The 22,418-nt window shown below is 42.8% G+C and overlaps 1 protein-coding gene across 1 annotated transcript in view; it reads left to right on the forward strand.

The window, feature by feature from the left end:
- LOC142583338 (cytochrome P450 4c3-like) overlaps positions 1-22,418 on the forward strand; it is a 49,465-nt gene that overhangs the window by 11,466 nt on the left and 15,581 nt on the right. The window contains exons 3-7 of the mRNA XM_075693763.1: positions 430-542; positions 7,662-7,747; positions 10,380-10,573; positions 10,666-10,735; positions 15,486-15,612. Coding sequence (XP_075549878.1) covers positions 430-542; positions 7,662-7,747; positions 10,380-10,573; positions 10,666-10,735; positions 15,486-15,612 — 590 coding nt within the window. The remainder of the gene's footprint in view (positions 1-429; positions 543-7,661; positions 7,748-10,379; positions 10,574-10,665; positions 10,736-15,485; positions 15,613-22,418) is intronic.

Genomic DNA, 22,418 nt, shown 5'->3' on the forward strand with positions numbered 1-22,418 from the left:
CCTTTCGCTATACCATTTCTTATTAAATTTTATTACCACAATCACTGCGCACATATGATATGATACAGCACCAAGTATAAAGGAAGTGTCCGGGTATTTTTCTTGCTTTAAATGTTAGCAGCTTCTTTTTGTTCGTTTGTTCCTTTGTTTGTTCCGGCAAGCGGAGCTTATTTCCCTACAAAATGAAAATACATGCTATTATAATGTCCTGCACGTAATATTTATAAAAATGAGAGCACTGCAAAACGAACAGATGCGGAAGCCAGCACAAGCGCTTTCATGGAAAGCTTAACGAAAGGAATATAAGGCCCGCTTTTATTTTCTGCACTTGTGCAGCACGTGAAATTAAAATCCAGGCCTATGGATTGTATTGCTCTGCTGATGACCTTGAAAACTAACGGTCATATCCTTCCTTGCGTTGTTGTGCAGTGCTTTTCGCCGGGATTTGTGGATTACATGCGCGATTCCAGAGGCATGGCAGGCACCTCGTCTACGTAGGATTCACCCCTCTGCTCACCGTGTATAAAGCCGAATATTTAGAGGTAAGCTTCCTATTGCTATTGGTCTCACTGCATTAATATTTTATGTGATTTAACATTTGATAACTAAAGATGAGCGTATGGAAAATTCATAGAACACATATCCGCTGAAAAAAATAAACTAGAGGTACGCCTCGGTTTTACGGCGATAATCAATATGATATACTGAAAATAAAATATTTAGCTGTAGTAGAAGTGGAATAAATAAGTTCTTAGAGATATTTCATACCTTATGAGAGTAACTATTACCCACTTAGAGCGCGCACCTATGGGTTGGTTGAAGAAGCCTAAATCTGAATTTAAACGCGATGGCAGCTACTGATTTCATAACCTTGGTTTAAGGTCTTAATACGCTTCAGGACAAAATCTTGTGTTGGTTGTGATTATACTGAAAGAACGACAAAAGGAAGCTTTCTCTACTTTCTTTTAAAGAAGTTCGCCGACCGGCGGGTCTCGTACCGCTTACTAATTTGCGGTCCGCACTCATGCATGAACTCAGCTAATGTAAAATTTCAAAAGGTATATTTGACTTCCACTGTCAGAACATATTCTATTTACAAAACTGCGAACAAAGAAAAAAAGACGCGGAATTTACAGAGCTTTTTCCGCATAAGTGCAATTAGCTATTGGCCAGCCGCCTTCGATCGCTAATTATATGTCAAGGTTGAAGACTGGGAGTGTTGGTATATCATATTAGAGGTTTGATAGCGCAACATTTTGACGAGACACACAGAAGACACACGCCTCAGCACTCTGTGGTGTGTTCGTCAAAATTGTGCGCAATCCAACTTGGATTGCGCAACATTTACAGATTGTACAGCCTGATATGTACTACAACATCAGGATTGGTTGAACAATTCTAGCGCAATAGCTTTTTGCGACAGATGTTTCTTAGTCTTCCCGTACCCAAGTGTTGTTTGCGATACCTCGAACGACTGTATATTTGTTGTTAAACTCCTGATGCTAAGCAGTGACATAGAAGAAAACCCCGGTCTGCCTCAGCCTGACCCTAGCAAATTGCACAAGGAACTGCTTGATGTCATTACTGCCTTGTCAACTAACTTTGACAAGCGTCAAACGGAAGTAATGGAATCTTTGGGAGAGTTAAAGGAAAACCAAGAGGCACTTACGCAAGAAGTCACAGATCTCACAGAAAGATTGGTAACTTTGTAATCTATTGTTGAATCTATTGAAAATGCGTCGGTCCCAGCTGAAATTAATCGCCTTTTTCGTGAAACTGTTAGAAATAGAGGTGCCGCACTCAACTCAAGGCTTGACGAGTTGGAAGATCGGTCCCGGAGGGACAATTTATTATTTTATAGCATATGTCACATTGCTAACGAGACGCGGGCACAGTCCAAAGACCGTGTTAAAGATCTGCTGCCGCGCCATCTAAGCTTATACATTACCGACGGTATGATCGACAGAGCGCACAGGCTGGGCTCCTTTGAGCAACTAAAGTCACGCCCAGTTATCGTCAAGTTCTTGTATTTTAAAAGCAAAGAATGATTTCTCTCTCAGAAAGCTAAGCTACTTCTGCAGATCAACACGCTTGTCACGCAAAAAAAATAACTGATTGAATACGGAAAATCTAGCGGCCAATACTTTTTCACTGTGCTTTAACAAGCTTATCAACAAAATTGCTACATCTACTGCGCAGCCACTGATACCGTTTGTGAAGTTGACTCCCCTCGCGAGGCATGCCTAGCCGGTAATCGCAACACGGCTTGAAGCACTACTGGCAATTTGTCAGCGTAGCTATCTTCCCGCCACGCAAATGATGTGTCTCTTCTATTTTGCAATGCACACAGCGTGCTCAAGAAGCGAACGGCATGGCATTCTCAGCTCATATTGATTTATGTTCTGCTGACATTGTTATTTTATCCGAAACTTGCCTTTCTGCAAACGTTCAAAGCAGCGAAATTTTCTGTGAAAAGAAATACGCTATTTATTGATATGACAGCGCTATTCGTGTCGGCGGGGGTGCTTTGATCGCTGTTAATGAAGAGTTTCCTTCTTCAAGTTTCCCAGTCGTGTCAGCTTCAGAAGTTATGTGCGCGCGTATTACGATGGACCATAGGGACTGTATTTTTTGCCCAACTGCACGCCGTTCTTTCTGTGATGAACTTCATGACGTCTTAAATAATATTGTTACGCGATACCCCACATTGCCTTTTTTTCTACTGCGTTCAGCCATTATTACAAATCATTCTTCGGAATGCGTACAGTTTCTTGACGTTTGTTCCGATTTCAACCTCGCACAACTTGCTGACGAACCCACTCGTACTGCTGCAGTTTCCGCTGATATCCTTGACCTCATTTTTACTACTACACCTGACTTAGTTTCTAAACTTACTTACATTCCTGGTTTAAGTGATCACTTGCTTATTCATTTCACTTTGTGTGCGCATGTTTCTACTAAAAAGAGCTTTAAGGTTGTTCTTGATTACAATCACGCCGATACGGCTTCTATCACAGCATAAATGAAATCATACACAGCTGTTTACATCACCGGTTCTGGCGACCGCTCAGTTGAGGATAACTGGCAACTTTTCAAAAATAAACTGTTTTCTTTATTTGTCAGCTATGTACCTCTAAGAAAGATACTCTCAAACACACGATCGCCATAGTTCAACAACTCTCTTAAACGCCTGCGAAACAAAAAGAAATGGTTATTCCGTCGGGCCAAGCAAAGGAATCTCCCCACTAATTGGTCAACGTACCGTCAAGTGGAGATCGAGTACATTCATACGACTAGAAACGCTAAAAATACCTTCTTGAATGTTACATTGCCATAGTTTCTTCAAACGGGCCCGCGCAAGTTTTGGAGTGTTGTTATTGACACTAAAACAAACATACATTTACCTTACCCTGATGGCACCTGTATTCCACCTAATCAATGTTGCAGTGTTTTGAATGAAGCGTTTGTCTCTTTCCTCAATACTAATATCATCGCCGATTCACCGAGAGCATCAAGTTTGAACTTCCCTGTAATGGATGCCATAATAATTGAATGGGTTGGTATTAGCCGGCTAATCAATAACCTAAAGATTTCGTGTGCCACTCGGCCTGATAGTAATAATTCCAAAATAATAAAGTGCATAGAAGGGTTTTCATCTGTTATTCTAAAATTTTTGCTCAGTCGTTGCAGTGTTCTTCGCTCCCGCGTGATTGGAAGAAAGGAAAGGTGGTTCCAGTCCCAAAGTCAGGCAATGCGCATGCTCCCGAAAACTACCGTCCCATTTCATTGACAAGCATCCCGTGCAAACTTTTGGAACACATAATTTACTCTCAGCTTGTTGACTTTTTGGAGACCAATTCATTCTTTCATTCCTGTCAACGTGGTTTCAGAAAAATGTTCTCTTGCGAAACACAACTAGTTTGCTTTACTAACGATATTTTTGCTGCAATTGACAATAAATTTGACGTTGGCTGTATTTTCTTGGGCTATGCTAAGGCCTTTGATACCGTAACACACGATCTGTTGAACGTGAAACTCGATCAGCTTAACATTGTTCCTATAGTATTAGCTTGGTTTAAGGATTTTCTTTCTATTCGAACCTAGTATGTGACTGCTAATAACGTTTCCTCTACTTTCTCATCGGTTCCATCATCGATCGCGCAGGGATCCGTCCTAGGGCCTTTGCTCTTCTTAATATATATTAACGACCTCGCTGATTGCGTGAAATCGTCTTCAATTAACTTATTTGCTGATGACTGCGTCATATATTATAAGATTAGTGACCCTGTCAATTCCACTAAGCTACAAGGAGACCTTAACCATTTATCTATATGGCTCCCCCCCCCCCCTCCTCTTTCTACTCCCCATTTTAGGCCTTCGAGCCATCCCTTAATAAATACATCTTGTCATCATCATCCATATGGTGCAAGGCATGGAACATGAAATTAAACGTGAATAAATGTAAATGTATGCGCGTTTCACGGTGCACTAACAATACTGACACACGCACGCATTTTCTGAATACCTGCGTGGTTGCTTAGTGGCTATGGTGTTGGGCTGCTAAGCACAAAGTCACAGGATCGAATGCCGGCAACGACGGCTGCTTTTCGATCGGGGCGAAATGCGGCCGATCGCATTTCGCCCCGATCGAAATGCAAAAACGCCTGTGTACTTAAATTTAGGCGCCCGTTCAAGAAACCCAAATGGTCAAAATTTCCGGAGTACTCCACTACGGCGTGCCTCATAATCAAAAAATGGTTTTGACACGTAAAACCCCATGATTTTCTTTTATTTTCTGAATATAGCGCCCCTCTGTGTCAAGGTAATTTCTACAAGTATCTCGGCCTTTATATCACTCACGATTTATCCTGGCACAAGCATGTTGAATATATATGACCTCTAAGGCTAGTCGTCGTTGTTGTTGTTGTCCTGAGTGGCCGTGGCACATGTATCCCGCAGTGGGGGTTTGGCCATGAATCGGGTGGTTCAATTAGGTGCATAAAAATAATAATAATAATAACAAGGGACTTAACAATTTGAATGTTGGAGTTTAAAAGTAAACGTTTTGTGTTTGGAGAAAAAAGAAATAATCAGAAGAAAACCGGGTACATAATAATAATAATAATAATAATAATAATAATAATAATAATAATAATAATAATAATAATAATAATAATAATAATAATAATAATAATAGATAAGAAATAAAAGAAAGCTATGGTTAGGAGGGAGAATGATCAGTCTAACATGGAAATCGATTGGTTTCAATGAGGTGATTTCGGATTGCCAAGCAAACATTTCTGTACCCGCCGTGGTTGCTCAGTGGCTATGGTGTTGGGCTGCTGAGCACGAGGTCGCGGGATCGAATCCCGGCCACGGCGGCCGCATTTCGATGGGGGCGAAATGCGAAAACACCCGTGTGCTTAGATTTAGGTGCACGTTAAAGAACCCCAGGTGGTCAAAGTTTCCGGAGTCCTCCACTACGGCGTGCCTCATAATCAGAAGGTGGTTTTGGCACGTAAAACCCCAAATATTATTATTAAACATTTCTGTGACTGAACCCAATAATGGCGGCTCCAAAAGACAGGGTCACAAGCACTGATAAATTTAGACCAATAGAGCGAAGCGGGATTTCGAGTAGTCGTTTTCTTATAATAGAAAAACGTCTGCAAGACAACAAGAAATGGTCTATTGTCTCCGCTTCGCCACAGAATGAGCATAATGGTGAGGGGACCAGACCAGACCTGTGTAGGTAGAAGTTCAACGCAGCACATTAGGCTATTTGCGCAGAAACTTTTACACCCTTCCTGGATATTTAAAGCTGACGCTCTACGAAACACTTGTTGGCTCAAGATTAGAATATGTCTCGGCCATCTGGGATCCCCCTCAAGCATCACTAACCCTCTCTCTCGATGCCATTCCGAATAGCGCGTCCCGCTTTATTCTATCTGATCTTTTTTTATTCTATCTCTCGTCATGCTACCGTAACACTCATGAAGCAAACCCTTAACATACCGGATCTTTCAGTACGTCGCGCATACAGCCGCCTCTGCTTTTTCCACAAGGTTTACCACAACCCGATAATAAATGAGAAACCTTTAACACCTCCTTCTCGCTTTTGATGCCGCAGCGATCGCCTTCATAAAGTTTCCGTGCCATCTTGTCGCACGAACGCGTACTACCACTCGTTATTTCCTCGTACGTGCAATGACTGCATCGGTCGCCGCTATTACAGAGGCATCGAGGCTCAAGACTGCTGTTCTCCATGCCATCTAACAAATCTTTTATTCATTGTTCTGCATTACTTTTCTGTGTATGTACCGCTCCTTTCTGTAGCGCCTACAGGCCTTCAAAGTAGGTATATTAAATAAATAAATAAATAAATAAATAAATTATCACCCAAGCCATCGCACCGAAAAACAATCGTCAAGCTCGACAGGAGCTATCTAGAATTGTTTGATAATAATAATAATAATAATAATAATAATAATAATAATAATAATAATAATAATAATAATAATAATAATAATAATAATAATAATAATGAGGTGCCAAACTCTAAGGAAGCGATGGCGCTTTCATCGTGAAGATTGTTGCGTCATAGTCGAGGCGCCTCATCGTGTATTGATGTGAAGGTGAGCACTCCCATTTAATTATAACCCAATTTTACCCTATTTTTCGTCTGGTTGACCTCCTTGCCTTTTCTCTCTTTGCTATCGATTTCTCTCTCTCTCTCTCTCTCTCTCTCTTGACCCTATTTTCACCAAGTTCATAAAATTCTGTGGCCGACTCTGGTGGTTTCTATACTTGTTCTTGCTCGTGTAATTTGTTAATGAAATTCGTATTTTTATTCATATTTTGAACCTGTTCAAGGCTAGAATATCCAGGCTAACAGTATAATGGCACGCATGTACATTTAGGCGCATAACTCTCGTCTGAAGTCGAAATGTCAGCTTAAGGCATATGTGACATTGAATCGATTGTGTTGTTTAGTTTTTGGAAATGTAATTTTACGTACTACGAGTACAATTACGCCAGTCGAACAGTATTTCTTGAAACATTTGTTGGAATGTTTCGTTCGTTTCAGGCTTTTTATGAGCGAGGAGCGTCGAGCATTGGACATGTTTTGAGTGTGCTATCCGCGTCCCCCCCCCCCCCAAGCTCCTATGGGTGCCGTAATTGATGCTTTCCCAGTAGTGTAACTGCAGTGTTGCGAATTTCCCGAAGCGCGAATGGTGACGCACAATTTGCAGTTATCCAAGCGTGACCTATAACTTGACCAACTTGACCAGACAGGTCACGCCATCTCGTAGCGATGCCAGTTAACATACGCAGCAGCGTGAAATTGCCATATTTATTTGTGCGCGTGGAATATTCCCGCTGCATGAATGTTCAGTCACCAGTTATGACAGTGTTGTCCTGCCGGGAAATTAAAGGAGTTTGAATATTTACTTCGCTTCAATGCGTTTTGTAAACACTAAGCAATCAAATTTTGATGCTTGTGTGAATCAGAACGAATAGTGATTGGCTCAGAACTATCGTTAGCTGAAAGTCGATGACGGTAATCGATGACACTTGATCTTCAAGGTCTTTTTTTTTCTTTTGGAATCGCATTATTACCTCACGAAGTCAAATGCGATATATATACTTTTTTTTTGCAGGAAATACTTTCAAACAACAAACTTTTGTCCAAGGGCCGTCAGTATAAGCTTCTCCACAGTTGGCTTGGAACTGGCTTGCTCACGAGGTATGAGCTGTTAACACTGAAAATTGCTGTCCTGTTCTTCCCATGACCATCAGTGGCGCAGTAGCTGCATCTCCGCGAACTTTCCCCGCTTCCACGCCGTCTGCCTTCTAAAGCTAAAAGCGGCTAATTGTAAAACTTTGTGTATGCTGGCTTCAGCACTTGCACCAAATTTCCAGACAGGAAAGCCGATTAACGGCACATGTGATCCCTTATATATTGAAGCAGCCAAGTTCTGAATTTAGATGCGATTGCATTTATTCGGCTTACAATTCTGGTTTAAGGTATCAACGCGCGTTAGGACAATAGCGAGTGTTAGTCGCGACTGAAAGGTTATCAAAAAGGAGTATATCTTCATTTTTTTTACTTAGTTATATCCGTTTATTTACCTACAATTTTTTTTTTGAAATTCTCCGACTGTCGGGTCCCGTACCGCTTCCTCTGCGGTCAGTACTCGTACCCAGTACGCCAACGAGTGAAAGATTAGGGAGTGTTCGATATTGCGTACCCAACTTTTGGGGGCGCAAACCGCCGGGCGTACAGAAGACCGCCGAGAAGGTACAAAAAAGGACCCAAAAGCTGTTCGCAAGAATGAAAGCAGAGCGTGACACTCTTGGTGCGCCAATGTCCCTTTGTGGACCTAGAGCTATTTGTGTACGCAAAATTTAGCAGTACCTATTTTACTGGTGGTGTGGACTGCGCTTTACGTGTGATTCAATATACAGGGATATCATTTGTTACGCTTTACGGAATTAAAAAAAAATCGCCTGTTGCTGATAACATAATTCTAGTCCTTGAGCTTGATTATTCAGAGAAGCGGACACCATTTGTACGAGAAACCAAAACATATATTCAACTAATTAACAAGAATCCAGTAATTAACTTCTTAACTAGTTTACCGTAGATAACGCTATTTACGAATTGTTGCCGGTGAGCTTGCAAGGCGTATCTACTTCGAATGAAATTCAAGAATGGCACCGCTTTGGCAATATGCGCCATCAAACTTGCTGTAAAATAGGCACTTGTCCTACATAATTTGAAACAAAACGCTCTTTTCTGAATTGGTGCGCAAGGTTAACTGGAACGCCCATGTATTTCGTTCAACACTTTGGGAAATCTTATCTCAAAACTTGTCATCTTGGAAATTGATTTCAAGTGGATACGTCTTGAAAACTCACCGGCTGCAATCAGTAGAATATTAATACGTGTCGCAAAATAATCATTAAGGAAGTTAATCAGCAAAGTTTTGTTAATTAGGTGAATATCTTTTATTTATTATGCTAGTAATGTCTGGCTCTTCGAATTAGCCAGCTGAAGGACGAGAATTGTGTTATCAACCACGAGCGATTTTTAACAATTCCTCAAAAATTAAAAAGTGATCACCCCGTACGCAACTAGGCTAATATCCAGAACTTGCTCCACTGACGCACAAGCGCTTATTAGCCTCGAGATCGAGCAGAGTTGCTGCCTGGCAGGCATTGGCTGAACCACGGATAGTGTCGACTGCGCTGCGCATCGTCTGCTACACCCAACGTGTTTGCATGTGCGCGTAAGGCGTGCATATCTTTAAAGACTGTTCATTCTGTGGTTGTAGCTTGGCGGTAAACGCTGGGGAGGGGGGGGGGGGGCTATTCTGGAAGGGTCCACTAGGTAGACACTTGGACAATACCCCTTGCCCTGCCCCCCCCCCCCCTCTCCAGGTCTTCATTTGTTGGCGATGTACAGAAGCAATCTGCCTTGTGCTGTCGTCATTGCGCTGTGCTAAGATTAGTGACTGCCCATGTCGAGCGCACAATGTGTGACCGTCGCAGCCTCCGTTCGCCACTATTTTATTGTCAGTTTGTGTTTCGAGTAAACCACAGGAATTATTTTGCCTTGTTTTAAGGAAATCAAGTGGTTGCAGCGATGCTTGATCACATGCCGTGCTTTAGCCACTTGTCGCGATGCGTTCATCGCTCCGGAATCTCTGACACGAACGAACTGGCGTGAATATCACTCAGCAGTGAAAAAGTTCATTAGAAAACGCTCATTATATCATGATACACTTTATATTACGATAACTGCATCATGATATTTAGGATGATTGCTCGTGACTCTCACACAGTGATTGCGTAGCGGCGTGAGGTGTTCTTTTGATGTGTGGTTAACCTGTTTCTCGATCTCGTGGCGAATAGGTGGCTACACTGCTTAGGCCCTGAAGCGAAAGTGTAACGGGAGAAAGGAGTGTTGCCACCAAAAAGTTTGTTCCTTTAAAACTGTACAGTCATGCATTTTCACTGGGCCCGTGCGGATGCAAAGAATAGACAAGCGGGGTGCTGCGCGGCGTAGAATTGCAGAGAACTCAACTAAAACGCTTCTGTTCTCAAATACGTGCAGTAGTTGTCGAGGAGAGCAATTCTTTGTACGAAGAACACTTTCACATTGGCATGTACGCTTGTTTAAGGTGCTCAGGGACATTCCGTGCTTCCGTAGAGTGTCACTTCTCAGCATATGTTGTCTTGTGTTGCGGAGAAAAACGTAAAACTTATTTTGCTGTGCTTATTCAACTCCGGCAAGTGCCGATTGCTTAGAGTACCACGCTAAGAGTGAGAAACAAACGAAATAATTCAATTTGCTTGCTTTTTCCTGCACGCAGTACGGGAGACAAGTGGCGATCCCGGAGGCGCCTGTTCACACCCGCGTTTCATTTTAAGATACTCGAGGACTTCTCAGCCACAATTAACGCCCAGTCCTTCATTCTCTGCAATAAGCTGTCAAAGCTTTCGCAGCATGGAGCAAAGTTGGACGTCGTTCCCCTGGTCACTCTTTGCACTTTGGACATAATTTGTGGTACGTATAGGAAATTTGCTATCAAGCTTGCATTTTGCGTTACTGTCGTTGATCCTTACGTATACGCTGTCCCTTGAACTTTTCATTCACAGAAACCATTATGGGATCGTCCGTATCAGCTCAGAGCAACGAGAAAAGCCCATACGTTGCCGCTGTTAACAGGTACCGTCCATTCTCGGTATGGTCAATTTGCGTTGAAAAAGATAGCTCTGCTGCTGCAGCCTGAAGACTCATGCACAATCGCCAGCAAAAGCGTAATACCACGGGTGCCGGAGAAAAGCTAAGATGAAAAATCTTATTTTTAAAAGCCTGTAGACATATTCAGCCTTAAATCGAGGGCTAAAATATATGTGTGCGTGTTTGGCCAATCGGCCAAACACGCGCACAGCCGCGCCTGCAAAATAATTGTTCGCTTACTCCATTGTCCCCGAAATTTTGCTCGGGGATGACTTACTTCGTGGGAGATAGCTAAAAACGTGACTCCAGCTAAAAATCTACCGTCAGAAGCTTGTTCGGCTTCTTTGCTATACTGACTTTAGACCAGTCGTGAGATTGCACACCTTGAAAATGCTGTCCCGGCGGAATATACGTGTGCGTTACCGAACGAAGGTTTATCCTGACACAAACGCACGAAATGCGCGTCGGGCGTCAATATTCGCCACTATTTGCTTTTGCAGATTAGGTTTAACAGTTCATCTTAACAACATCACGTGTTTTTTTTGCGTCGTTTACTTACTTATTAATTATTGTGCCGACACAGTAACGTGATAAGCAGCAGGTTAGTCTGTGACCGCGAAGTTTTGCCCCGTGTTTGAGCCCCTGCTGTGTTCGAAATTCTCGCTTCGTTCTCGACTGTGGTTGAGCAAGATATGTCTCTGGAGCCAAGGTTCTGAGACGGAGACTTGCCTTCATCAAGGCAACAACAGCTTGGTCAGTCGTTGCTGTGGTGAAGACAAGTCCCTATTTCGAAACCTTGACTCCAGAGACATGTTTTGTTCGACCGCTGTTGATAACTTCAAGTCCCCGTCTTCCTGTGAACATCTATATTGTTTGAATTTGTTTTCCTTCTCGTATTTCAAAATATTTCTCACAGAGGTATTAACGACACTCATTTCTCTTCCTGTGCTATATACAACACGGAAGCAGGTAGACACATATGACTGGAGTCCAAATTAACAACTGATTTATTTTGGAACGGATACATGGGTCAAGACCAATTAATGAGATAAAAGAAAAAAAAGGATTTGCTCGTGCTCGCGTGAGAATAGATTACGGCACGCTCTTTCAAGAACGTAGAATAAACCGAAAGCAAAGGTGACCCAGTTCCTGAAAACCGAACCTTTAAAGTTGTTGGTTTCCAACGACACCGGAGCGTTTGTGGCGTATAAAAATTGGCTTTAAAATAATCCCCTTGGAGTTAGGACAAATCGAAGCAATATAAAAATGCTGCAGAAGGAAGCAGAAAAGATATGTTAAAATGGTACCAGGTAAAGTCGGCGAAAGACGCAAATGAAGCCAATGAAACTAGTTTACGACCTTTCTTCTCCGCGAAAGACCCATTAGAAAGGACATGGGTTTCATGTACTCACACAACATCAAGGCACCAGACATAAATCGCTGACCATCTGCAAATGCACCTCGCGGTCCTAACTGCTGATGGCTTGTTGAGGGTTAATAACTCGGATGTAGTGGTTCAATTCTTGAAGGACTTCCACCTGTCATGTGTATTAGTGAACGCTAAGGACTTTCGTTTTACCGTACCGCAGGAGGCAGCCGCAGAGGCTGTAAAATCGGCTAGGAATCGTTAAATTTAGGAACCAGTGCGTTGCAGCGTGGAAGCACCTCTGCAATTGTTAAAGGCGTGCCAAAGCTCTGAGCTCATAGAATTCGTGAATATCTTGTTGATCCAACCAGAAGGTATATATCAATTGGATCGTGGATCGAACCAGCGTTGTCGGATATTCTACTGGTCCTAGGTGACCGTAAGTTGGCAAAATAGCTTGAGAGATCATATGTCATTGCCTGTTTGACCTACGTAGACTACGTGTTTCATTGCCTAAACATGCAACACAGTTTGCACTAAAGTTGATGTTATTTTGGACGCCTTCAGGAGTACACACGTAGGCCTAGAACTTCACTTTGAAATAACAGAATATTCTAGAATTATTTTTTTACAAATCAGGCTCGGCAAACAACACACGTGCTAGCTCTACACAACTCAGGAGGAGAAGAACATTTTCAGTTTTGACTGGAGCCATTCAAACATAACAAGAGAAGCAAGGCAGTGTCACGTTGAAAAAGCAGAGGGCACTGTTCTGTTCTGTACCCTTTATTCGTCTCCTTTTCGTAGTTTTTTTTCATTTATCTTATGTTTGAAGCAGGCCCACTGAAGAGATCATATTCCCACTTTCTTGAGCACAGCCTTAACGTACAATCACATTGATGAAGGAACAGTGGATATTTAGCAGTCATGCTAAAATAAATTACAAAAAAATGATTAAAAAGAAAACATTCTTTCGGCGCCTTTTATAGACGTCAAGAAAGCGGTTGCTATACTTCTCACAACGTATTGTACAATATAAGATACTCGTTCTAGACACGCCTTAACAGTTTTCAGCGCTCCATGCAATTGCTGCCGCATACGAAAGCCAGGATAATAAAGGTTGCGCAGTACAACACCACGATAGGTTTTTGCAATGCGCCGCGAGTGCCATTGATTGCTTTCCTTTCGCCTTCGGCAAAGAATACATTGGCCTGTCAGAGGCATGTATTATATGCGGCTACGAAACCAACGATATACCTGCCAGTGAGCAGTACAACTTGCCGTGAACAGGAAAATATACTTATGCACTCTGCGATTGGCTCAGACCGATACTCTTGCACCTGCTGGCGACGAGATTGCTAGGTGGGTTAAAAAATCACTTCTCTCGATCGAGGAAGAACGGAACACGTTTCAGCATTCCATGCGTACAACTTCAATAAGCGAGAATTCCATTTGTGCGCCGCGCTCTGTGATTACATTTATTCTATCTTGTTGGAGTTTTCGTGGCCGTAGCGAATTCTTTTCCCTTCATTCTGTACTGTTCACTGCAAGGCCATCTATAAATGGACGTATACTTCATCATAAACAAGCTATACTTCCATTCTCCGGTTACATCCGTGTGTGCCTTCCTTGTTTCCGTGTTGCACGAAGGGCAAGCAGAGACTCATGGGCGCCAACCTTGCAAGGACTGACCTGACGGGCTAGTTGGTTGATTATCACAGAACGAACAGCGCTTCAAGACTGGACCCAAAGGAGGAACCCAACACACACACACTGCGCTGACTGCCTGTTTATTATCTTGGCTAGCCGTTTATGCAGAGAAATAAAGGCAATGCCAACAAGATCATGAAAATATAGCACACCTTCGTCAAAAGCGAAAGAAGGAATCAAGGGGAAGGACCTCGCGCAAGGTGCATTCTTGTTACAATGCAGTTTTCAGAAAATTGATTTCTTTCTTGGAAAGCTTAAGAAACGTGATGCTGACGCCATAAACATTTAATCGGTTAATGTCAAAATCCTCTAAGATTTGCCTGGGGCATTTATCAGGTGTTTATGCAATGTGCCACTCAGCGGAAACATAGGCTTACATCCACATTGCCGAGATTGCAAGGCAAGGTTTCCACTTATTGCAAGATAGTTTACATTGTTATTATGCTCTCTAAGCTTATATCATTAATACAACAGCCTGACTGGCCGATGTATCGTTTTCCACATTTTAACGGCACCGAATACACAATCTCTTGCAGACAGTCAACAAAACCGTCATTCTTATCAATAGAGCGAGCTAATGCATCCATTTCTAGTTTATGGCACAAGCGTACAGGGCCGTTCTTTTTGACCTTAGCAAGTGAAGCGTTGTCATTCCTCGTGAAATGTGCATTAATTGCCTCGGAAGCTTTTGATCTGTATGCTTTAGCAGGGAATCTTCAAAAGCCGTCTTCTTTATCCGCTGGAACTATACAACGAATTACTCCGAAGGTAAGCAACAGTCTTAAAAATTCCGAACTCAAGGAGGCAGGGTGTTTCCTAAGGAAGCGCAATGACGCCAGCCGAAACGGGCCAACACAAAACGGCGGACAAAGAAAAGTGGTTGTGCTGCCTTACATGCACCAGATATAAGACAATATTAAAAAGGGGGATCAGTCAAGCTGCGGGCTTCAGCGTTGTTTTTTCTGCTTCGCACAAGTTAATTGGCCTATGCTCTAAGTCAACTCCGACACGCGTACTCAAGGAGCGTGTATGACCAAGCACAAAAACCGTTTCGTTGACTGTGTGCAGGAGATTGTGTATTCGGTGCCGTTAAAATGTGGAAAATGATATATCGGCCAGTCAGGCCATTATATCAACGATAGGCTTAGAAAGCATAATAACATTGTAAGAAATCTTGCAATCAGTGGAAACCTTGCCTTGCATTGCCGGCAGTGTGGATGTAAGCCTATGTTGCCGCAGAGTGACGCATTGCACAGACACCCTGACAAATGCACCAGGGAATCTTACAAGCTTTTGAGATTATATATAACCGCTTCAATGTTGAGTGCGTCAGCATCACGTCTCTTAAGTTGTTCGAGAAAGGAATCGATTTTCTGAAAACTGCACTGTAGGAAGAATGCGCCGGGCGCGAAGTCTTTCCCCTTTTTTCCTTATTTGACTTTTGACAAAGGTGCGCTTCCCTTTCATGGTCTTGTTGGTACTGCCTTTATTGCTGTGTATAGAAGGCTCAGTGAGATAATAAACACGCAGTCAGCGCAATGTGCCTGTGGTTCTTCCTTTGTGTCCAGTACTGAAGCGCTGTTCCTTCTCTGGGCACCACCCAACTAGTTCCCTTCATCACTCTGTTGAGCCTTATTCACAAAAACAAAATGCTTTCAGGCTTGGTGAACTATTTTTGGAGAGAACAATGAGGCCTTTATGGAGACTTGACTTCATATACAAGCTTACAGCTTCTGGGCGGGAATACTATAGATGCCTCAATGTGCTGCACTCCTTCACACGAAAGGTGAGCTTGTATTCCCTCACTGTTTCCTTTACTTTGATGACTAGTGCATGAAGCATGTTCAATTGTTTTTATCTCTCCTCAATACGTAAATTGGCCATGTGCGGTGACCTCTCATATTACCGCGTTTATAGAAGCCTAAGAGTAGCTTAAAAGCGTCTTCGGCCCGCAGTAATACTGAGCACATCTGCCGCTGTTTGCTAATGAGTTCTAGCGTGGGATCCTTACTTCAAAGAATTGAGATATACGTATTTTCGTCTACTATTTATAGATGTACATTGTCTACATCTTATAGAATTTAAACGAGACAATATTGTCAACTCTGACTGGAACATGCACTTTCCCAATTTTGGTGGTGTTTAGAGAACAGTGCAATTTGAGTGGCGAAATATTGGCATTGCTCAAATAGAAAGGTCCCGCTTGACGTTCAGTGAGGCAAGGGTGAAGAACAAGCTAAAACGGCTGATCGCAGCCTTACCGAGAAGGCTCGTGCATAAAGTCGGATAAACACAGAAATCTTCCGAGGCTTTTACGGTCATCCTATGAAAAGTTCACTCAATGGACGCCGGCAGTATTCAGTGATCTATTTTCGGGACCTTAGGGGCGACGGTGTGTCGACGCTAAGGTTCGTTAGAATAAGATCGAGGACAACAGCCTCGTCAGCTTCAGCGTCTATATTAAACTTAACCTTCCTGGATTAATGTTCCTGAAAATTTTCCACACGAGTGGCGAGGGATCATTTGGCGTTACTAGAAAATCTGACTCCTCTAAGATTCTGTAGTCTGCTAGAGCGGATCTCCAGGCTTCGGAGAATGTTCTTTCGACTTTCGACAGCATTTGCAAGACGTCTCTTTTGTGTGACAATCAGCGCTGCCGCGACAATCGAGTCCACACCAGCCACAGTTTTTTTTTTTCATTCTGTACAGAAGCTCACTTTGCTAGGCTACGAAGTCTTGCTTACCGCTTGCCAGACCATGCCTCGTGCTTTGTTAGCTCCTGACTGTGACAAACCAAATTAGTGCATTAACAACTACAACTTCCCTTTGTTGCTTCATGTATATAGCTCTGTTTGTTCTATAGCGGCACTACACCATTTTGTCTTGACGAACAGTCGTCAGAGCCTTAACCAGTTAGCCTTAGCGACTTGGAAACCCCTTATTTGTATCGAAGGTCGTCTAAACGTCTACCCCGGACTAGTTACTGACGAAGGTCGTCGTAGTTGCATGTCTATAGACCACGGCATGCAGTGCTGTAGCGAACTCTTTGACGAACTCACCTTTGTACTGAACTGTCACATTGAATTTGACTCCTTCGAAACTGACGTTCTTTTTTTAGAACGAAGTATTCGCCGAAGCCGTTCAAGACTTTCTCTGCTTCCATTAGGTAGATTAGTGACTCATGATAACACAGTGCAGTGCGACAGGACGAGGATAGAGAAGAATTTTGGGACACCCCCCCCCCCCTCCATAGCGCTAACTTTCAACTACAAATGTTTATTTCCGCATGAGGGCGATATACAGGGTGTTTCAGCTAACTCGGGCCAAGTATTAAAAAAAAAAGAAACAGGCGCTACGAGTGTTCAATTGCCGCAGTGTTGTTCTGATCCATATGGAGCACGTCATATTTTTTTAAATTCCGCCAAGCTGGGCAATTAACAAGTATTGCTTAATTAACTTTTTAAATATTAACTCTAGCGAAAGATCTTGAGCACAAAAGTTGTAGCGCCTCTTCAGAGACAAATGCGCTGTTAAATTTTTCCAGCCTTTCTTTAAAGTGCGCGAAATTTAAAAAATACCACGTGCCTGCCGGCTAACGCGCCGCGCTATTAGTGCCCTCAAATGTAGGTTGAACAAATTAGCAAAGGCTGCTCGGCGCAGAGAGATCGATTGAATGGGATGTCGATCGGTGACTTCGATGGACGGTAAGTGACAAAAGGGGCGTACCGTTTTAAGAAAGCAATTCTTCGTCGAAAAAGCAGCCGCCACACGCGAATGCGATATGAGACCGGAGGCAGCATTTCACGCAGCGCAGGTATCTTTTTCTTTTCTTTTCGGACCAATGAACAAACACGATGAAGGGGGCGAGGCTGAGAGTGCGATGAAAGACGAAGGTAAACGTCATGCTCCCTCCGGTCCATCGCAGTCCATCGCAGTCACCGACAGCCTGTTCAATCGATCTCTGTGCGCGGAGCAGCCTTTGCTAATTCGTTCAACTTACATTTGAGGGAACTACAAGCGCGGCGCGTTAGCCAGCAATCACGTGGTATTTTTTTAAATCTCGCGCACTTTAAAGAAATGCTGGAAAAAATTAAACAGGACAGTTATCTTAGCGTAGACGAAATGATTCGATGTCTCTGAACAAGCGCTACAATTTTTGTATTGAACACCTTTCGCTAAAGTTAGTTTAGAAAAAAGTTAATTAAGCAACCTTTGTTGGATACCTAGCTTGGCGGATTGAAAAAATATCATAACGTGCTCTATAAGGCTCAGAACAATACTACGGCAACTCGACAAGCGTAGCGCCTATGGTTTTTTCACATACTTGGCTAACTTAGCTGAAACACCCTGTATCTCAACATTGAGAGGCACACACTAAGGAAGCAATACGTGTCTACACAGCTTAATCGCAACTTACTTCCACTTTTTAACGGCACTACACTTTTGCACGGCTGTCTCGACAGCTCGAGAAACCACCTCTCATTTTCCGACAACTCCACCGAAGGCATGCTTGCACACTTTTCTTTATTTTTGTTATTTCATAAGCATGAAGAATGTGTCTTGTCATTCCACATTGGGCCCGATTCCACATAGTAGTTTTTCAAGGACCGGACGCAGACGCACTCCCAGAAAATCATGGTGGCCAGAAATAGCTTTTTTCGCATTATCATGATGCTCTTTTCATCATTATCATCATCAGCCTATTTTATGTCCACTGCAGGACCCTGCGATCTCCAATTATCCCTGTCCTGTGCAACCGATTCCAACTAGCACCTGCGAATTTCTTAATTTCATCACCCCGCCTAGTCTTCTGCCGTCCTCGACAGCGCTGTCCTTCTCTTGGCACCCATTCTGTAGCCCTAATGGTCTACCGGTTATCTAACCTACGCATTACATGACCTGCCCAGCTCCATTTTTTTTCTCTTAATGTCAATTAGAATATCGGAGATCCCCGTTTGCTCTCTGATTCACACCGCTCTCATCCTGTCTCTTAACGTTACGCCTAACATTTTCGTTCCATCGTTCTTTGCGCGTTCCTTAACTAGTTTTCGAGCTTCTTTGTAAGTCTCCAAGTTTGTGCCCCATAATTTACCACCTGTAGAATGCATTGATTGTACAACTTTCTTTTCAATTATAATGGTAAGCTTCCAATCAGGATCTGACCATGTCTGCCCTATGCGCTCCAGCCCATTTTTATTCTTCTGTAAGTTTCCTTCTTGTGATCAGGGTCCCCTGTGCGCAATTCACGTTGGTAAACGTACTCCTTCACAGACTCTAGAAGCTGAGTGGCGATACTGAACTTTTGTTCCCTTGCCCGGCTATAGATCATTATCTTTGTCTTCTGCTTATTAATCTTCAACCCCACTCAAACACTCTCCCTGTGAAGGGAGATAATCATTTGCTGTAACTCGGCCCCCGTGTTCCTGAACAGGACAATGTCATCTGCAAATCGAAGGTTGCTGAGATATTGGCCGTTGATCTTCACTCCTAAGCCTTCCCAGTTTAATAGCTTGAATACTTCTTCCAAGCAGGCAGTGAATAGCATTGGAGAGATTGTGTCTCCTTGTCTGACCCCTTTCTTTATAGGGGTCTTGTACTTTTCTTGTGGATAATTAAGGTAGCTGTGGAACCTCTGTAGATAATTTTGAAGATGTTTACGTAAACTTTCTGTACTCTTTGATTACGTAATGCATCTAAGACTGCTGGTATCTCTTCTGAATCAAATGCCTTTTCGTAATCTATGAAAGCCATATAGAGAGGCTGACTGTACTCTCCGGATTTCTCGATTAGCCGATTGATGGCATAGATGCGATTCATTGTAGAGTATCCTTTCCTGAAAGCAGTCTGTTCCCTTGGTTGACTGATGTGCAGTGTTGCCTTTATTCTATTGGAGCTTATCTTGCTGAATAGTTTATATAATACTGCAAGTAAGTTAATCGCCTCATAAGTTTTCAATTCTTTAACGTCTCCCTTTTTGTGCATTAGTATAATGTTGGCATTCTTCCAGTTCTCTGGGATCCCTGAAGTCGATACACAGTTCGTATAAAAAGCGCCTAGTTTTTCAAGCATTATGTTTCCTCCATCTTTGATTAAATCGACTGTTATTCCATTTTCTCCTGCCGCTTTTCCCTGTTTCATGTCGTGCAAGGCCCTTCTAACTTCGTCGCTAGTTAATAAAGGAGCCTCTGTAACCTGTTCATTAGTACTGCGAATGGAGGTGTCGTGGCTGCTTTGGGTATTGTGCAGGTCAGTATAGAATTATTCCACTGCTTTTACTATATCTTCGAGATTGCTAATGATATTACCCTGCTTATCTTTCAGTGCATACGTCTTCGTTTGTGCGATGCCAAGTTTCCTTCTCACTGATTTCATGCTGCGTCCATTCTTTACTGCTTCCTCAGTCTTCCTCACGTTATAATTTCGAATATCCCGTATTTTCTCCTTGTTGATCAGTTTTGAAAGTTCCGCGAATTCTATCTGATCTCTTGAATTGGACACTTCACTCTTTGTCGTTTCTTTATTAGGTCCTTCGTTACGTGGGAGAGCTTACCTACTGGTTGTCTTGGTGCCTTACCTCCAACTGCAACTGCTGCTTCTGAAGCCAGCCTAGTTACGGTTTCATTCATTACCTCTAAGTCATCTTCATCTCTATATTCTAAGGCTGCATATTTGTTTGCTAGTACCAGCCTGAATTGGTCTGCTCTTACCCTTACTGCATCTAGATTAGCTTGTTTCTTCTTGACCAATTTTACTCTTTTCCTCTTCAAATTGAAGTGAATCCCAGCTCTCACTAACCTATGATCACTGCACTTTACCCTACCTAACACTTCTACATCCTGCACTATTCTGGGATCAGCAGAAAGTACGAAATGAATTTCATTTCTTGGTTCATCATTAGTGCTTTTCCAGATCCGCTTTTTGTTCCTACGCTTCCTGAAGTAGGTTTTCATTATTCGCAGCTTATTCATTTCCGCGAATTCTACCAGCATCTCTCCTCTAGCGTTCCTAGAATCGACGAAGTAGTTGCCAAGTTCTTGTTCACCAGCCTGCTTTTCCCCCACTTTTGCATTGAATTCACCCATTACTACAGCATGATGAGTTTGCGCTTTTGTCATCGCTAATTTAACATCTTCAGAAAACTGGTCTACTTCATCATCATCGTGACTTGATCTTGGAGCGTAGGCTCGTACTACTTTTAATCGATACCTCTTATTAAGTTTTATTACGAGTACTGCTATCCTCTCATTGAAGCTGTAGAATTCGTCAATGTTACCAGCTATGTCCTTATGGGTTAGGAATCCTACTCCGTACTGCTTCTTATCTTGAAGTCCTCTATAACAGAGAACGTGGCCACTTGTCAGCACTGTAGAAGCCTCACGAGTTCTTCGAGCCTCACTAAGGCCAATGATATGTCAAGCAATGCCTGATAGTTCCTCAAAGAGTCCTGCTAGGATGGCTTCACTCGGGAGAGCTCGGGTGTTAAACGTTATCACTGTCAGTTTCCATTGGCGGCGTGTCCGCGTCCAGAGATTCTTAGCATCCTCTGCTGCGTTACAGAACTGATCGCCGCCTTGGTCAGGTGCTCCGCAGCGGCTGGAGAAGGGCCATTGGTTAATCAATGAGTCATTTGGGAGGGAGTGGCTGAATACTGCACAATAGAGGCCAATTCCTGTTCGTACAAGGGTGTTAAATAAACAACATTCTGTATGCTATTTAGAAATTGCGTGTGGTGCCTTGTGGTACAGGCGGTCGTCTCTTTCTTGTCCAAGTTTACTTTTTTGTAGACCGTCTGTAATTCTTCAGGAGCAAAAAAAAAATACTGCTTCCATTCCGCACCTTCTCACTATACTTTTAAAATTATTCGAGATGCTATTTGTGTAAGGCACGACCGCCACCTTATTTGGTCTGGCAAAGTTATTGCAGTCATTCGAATTGGCCCTGAACTTTTTACTCAAACCCTCCGCTACCAAACTCAGTAGTTGCAAGGGGTAACCAGAATAGACCAGACGCTCAGACTGGCCGCACAAACATGTTTCAGGCTTGTGGTCGCATGACTTCAGCAATGAATTATGTAAACAAGATTGTATTACAGCATGTTTTTACAAGTTTCGAGTGTGCAGATAAGAATGGAAGAACTTGCTTATTGCATCTCGGCTCATTGCTCCAACGCGCACTTCGTAGTGAAAACTCGGAAACTAGGTCTAAAAAAATCTTATGGCATTGCCTAAAAGAACTTCATGCATCTGTACCTAAGGGCACAAGACATCAGCATATGTAGTTAAGGTTTTCGAAACCACAGTATCAAAATTATTCGATTGGTTATTTGTAACAATTAAAAAGTCATCAACGTATCTGAGCAAAGTGACAACGTCCGAACTTTTCAAGCGATCGTTAATTACTTAGTCAGGGTAAGCTAGAAACAAGTCACTTAAGCAGGGAGCAATGCGGGACCCAATACATGTGCAATCTTTTTTGTTTGGTAATATTTACGTCCAATGTCGCGTAAGTGGAGTTAACACAAATAGAAAGTAGCTCCAGAAACTGATCACATGACAACACAGAGGAGTTTTGAAATTGGACTGCGCCCAGTCT

This window comes from Dermacentor variabilis, chromosome 1, assembly GCF_050947875.1.
Source record: "Dermacentor variabilis isolate Ectoservices chromosome 1, ASM5094787v1, whole genome shotgun sequence".
NCBI classification, from domain to species: Eukaryota; Metazoa; Arthropoda; class Arachnida; order Ixodida; family Ixodidae; genus Dermacentor; species Dermacentor variabilis.